At 49.3% G+C, this 3,692-nt stretch overlaps 1 protein-coding gene across 1 annotated transcript in view; it reads right to left on the bottom strand.

Moving 5' to 3' along the window:
- Dctpp1 (dCTP pyrophosphatase 1) overlaps positions 1-2,968 on the bottom strand; it is a 3,965-nt gene extending 997 nt beyond the window's left edge. The window contains exons 1-2 of the mRNA XM_021215180.2: positions 2,795-2,968; positions 1,632-1,742 (exon numbers count right to left, since the gene is read on the bottom strand). Of these exons, the coding sequence (XP_021070839.1) occupies positions 1,632-1,742; positions 2,795-2,895 (212 nt within the window). The 5' untranslated portion in view covers positions 2,896-2,968. The remainder of the gene's footprint in view (positions 1-1,631; positions 1,743-2,794) is intronic.
- Positions 2,969-3,692: the final 724 nt, after the last annotated feature.

Here is a 3,692-nt window from a genome sequence, read left to right on the forward strand (position 1 = left end):
AGTGCTGGGATTAAAGGCGTGCCCCACCACGCCTGGCTCAGATTTTCCGTTCTTAATACTTAGGTTTCAGTTCAGAGGTTGCCATCTCAGAAACTCTTACTGTCTCATCTTGTGTTATTCTCCCCTTCCAATCCCAAGACAGGCTCTTATGTAGCTCAGGTTTCAGAGTATCCATGTGGCCAAGGATGAACATGTAATTCCCCAGCCTCTGCCTCTCAAGCCCTGGTGTTACATCACACACTACCACATTTGACTTGATTTCCCCTTAATCCTTGTCACAGTTCCAGATCACTTGTGCTATCAGTCTCCTTCCACCAGGAATGGAGGCAGTCTGGTCTAAGGTCCATCCTGTTTCCAGATGATCTAGCACACAACCGATGCTAGTACATCTGTAAAAAGGAGTGGACCACCCTCAGATGCATCTTGTATGCCTTCTACTCTTCATCCCATAATGGTTGCCTGTATCTAGGTCCACACCAGCCTGCTCACTAGCTTGATCTTTCTGCTTCTCAGGTTAGATGAGGCTTTCTGCCTGAACTCTATCACCTGGCTCCAGTCTTATCAACCTGGATTTGCCTCCCACCCTATCTTCCACAGTTACATCTTCTACATCATGCCTATGATGGGCCAGATACCTAGGGCACACAGAGAACAAAAACTGATACACAATCACACCCCTTTCTTGGGAAAGATAATTTTGAGTTGAATTCTCCCAGAATTCAACTTGCCTTTTCTCTCCTCACTATTTTTTTAAAAAACAGATTTATTTATTCTGCAGATATATGTAAGCACATGTTTGCATGCGTAGTATGTATATGCAGGAGCCTTTAAGACCAGAAGAGGGTGTCAGATCCCCTGAAACTGGAGTTATGGGAGGTTGTAACCTGGCACAGGGGTGCTGGGAACTGAACTCAGCTCTTCTGCAAGAGCAGGAAGTGCTCTTCAGCACTGAGACATCTCAGCAGCCCCTGCGCTACCTTTGCAAAGCAATTCCCTGTCTGGCAGGCCATCTTTTAAAATACCTTATTTCAGTTCTACACAGAGGTAAAATGCTGGTGACACCTGTTCATCAACCCACCCCACCCCCATCTACCTTCTTTTTTCCTTTGAGACAGGGTCTCTCTGTGTACCCCTAGCTGTCATAAAACTCATGCTGTAGAGCAGGTTGGCCTCAAAGTTACATATCCACCTGCCTGCCTCCCACAACTGGATTAAAGCCGTGCACCACCACAGCCCTGCTGACAACTGTTCTTTCTTTTCTTCTTTCTTTCTTCCATTTCATGTAAGTACACTGTAGCTGTCTTCAGACACACCAGAAGAAGGCATCAGATCCAATTACAGATGGTTGTGAGCCACCATGTGGTTGCTGGGATTTGAACTCAGGACCTCTGGAAGAACACTCAGTGCTCTTAACCACTGAGCCATCTCGCCAGCCCGACAATTGTTGTTCTTAAAACCTAGCTCTGCCTCACTGTCTCTACATTTCGCTCTCCCTGGAAGCTGGGACTTGTCTGTCATCTTTGTATCCCTAGCAGCAGCACAGAATACAGCAGTAAGGAAAATAAAACCAACCAGTTTTGGAGGCTAAAACACATTGTTTCCCCAACCCGAGGACGACTCCATCTACTCACAAGAGTTCTGCCAGCTCGCCCACTTCTCCCACCAAGGCTAGCAGCAGGTTCCGAGGCCGGTGGAACTGCTCCCAGTCCCGCTCAGCGGCAAACTCTGCATGGAGGCGACGGCTGGAACAAAGTAAAGAGGTGGAGGTTCAAGTCTCAGGGCTAGAGGACAAGATGCAGGTGCCCAGCATACATCTAGAAGGGGCATGGGACTCCGAATCCTACAATCAAACGTCTTGGATGTCTTTAAGTTACTTTTAACAAGACTTTCTTTTTAAAGATTTATTTACTTATTTTATGTATGTGAGTCGCTCTTCTCAGACCCGACAGAAGAGAGCATCAGATCTCATTACAGATGGTTGTGAGCCACCATGTGGTTGCTGGGAATTGAACTCATGAACTCAGGACCTCTGGAAGAGCAGTCAGTGCTCTTAACCACTGAGCTATCTCTCCAGCCCTAACAAGACTTTCTTGGGGGGGGGGGGGGTCGAGATAGGGTTTCTCTGTGTTCTCTGTGTAGCCCTGGCTGTTCTGGAACTCACTCTGTGGACCAGGCTGGCCTCGAACTCAGAAATCCCCGCCTGCCTCTGCCTCCCAAGTGCAGGGATCAAAGGCGTGCACCACCACTGCCCGGCTAAGACTTTCTTATCGTCTGGAAATGAACGTGCCCCTGTACAGATTTTAAACTCAAGCCAAATTAAGCAACACCCTTTATTATTCCATTTTCCTACTGCTACTTCTTCCGGTACTCCACCGTAACGTCCCTATCTCCGCACACCTAGGGGTAACTAAATCACAGGATGCAGTTTTGAGACACTGCCCACTGGGGGCCTTCCTTGACATTCTGCAAGAAAAAAAAAAAATTCTACACTTCAGCTTCCCCTGTCCAACCACCCATCTCTCCTGGGGTGCAGAGGTACTAATGAGACCTCTGTTATCTCTCCAAGGTTGTATTAAAGGTTGGTACTTAACATGCCCGGGGCGTCACCCAACTTCCCCGGCCTCAGGTGTGCACTGTGCACATAATGTTTATTTAGCTAGGCTCTCCAGAGGTCAGCCAGGAGGACCCGGATGGACTCGGACGTGTTGTTCTTGTGGACCACGTGGAGGGAGCCTCCTCATTACCACAAAAAAAGGTTAGTTTCTCCATCCGAGGCCGGACAAGGACTGCTTACATGTCCTCAAGCGTGGGCTCCGGGCTGAATCTGAACGGGCCGGCAGCAGCAGAGTCTTCTCGCCCCACACTGCCGCGCTCGCCGTCACCAGCCGTGGACATTCCGCCCACCAGTCCTACCCGCGCGGGAGCAGACCCCGCGCCACGCTCGGAGCCGCCTCCAGAGTTCCGACCAATCGCGGCTTCTCCGTGCGTTCCCGGGGCGGAGTCGGAGTCGGACCCAATCATATACATGAATTTTAGCTACGGCCCACCCCTTCTCCGGCCTGGACCAATCTGAAGGGAGTTTCAAGTGTATTTTCTCCTTCTGTGCCCTCGAGTTCTTCCGCCCAGGCGAAACTTCTTAAAGGGATAGGTACAAATTCAATCTGGGAAAGACACTGGAGCAGAACGCCTAATGAGACGTGACTTGCTTAATGGGCGCCAGATGGCGCCAAAGTGAAATGGTAGGCGCGGAGGAGGCGGGTCCACTGAGAGCAAAAACCCTACAAGTGAAAGGACCCAGTGTGTGCGTGGTCATTTCACGTGGACGGCCTTCACACAATTTGAAAGAGATTGATGAGAAAAACTGCCTACTTCTAGAGAGGAGGAGGACCCAGTCTCTGTAACCCATTTCAGCGTCCTACACCAGTGGATTCCAATGATTGCAAGCAATCCTACAGGGAGAGGAAGGCATACCTCCTCTTTGCGGGCAGCATAGAATACATGACACTGAAATTTGTAGCAGGTAGATAGGGTATGACCTCTTTCCCTTGGGTCACTATCACAGCCTTACACAATGCACAAGAGGACACCAAACTCGTTTACATTGGCTAGTTTTTGAAGCGTTTTTCTTTTAGAAGACTTGTTTTTATTCTCTCTCTCTCTCTCTCTCTCTCTCTCTCTCTCTCTCTCTCTCT

Source organism: Mus pahari, chromosome 1 (genome assembly GCF_900095145.1).
Source record: "Mus pahari chromosome 1, PAHARI_EIJ_v1.1, whole genome shotgun sequence".
Classification (NCBI taxonomy): Eukaryota; Metazoa; Chordata; class Mammalia; order Rodentia; family Muridae; genus Mus; species Mus pahari.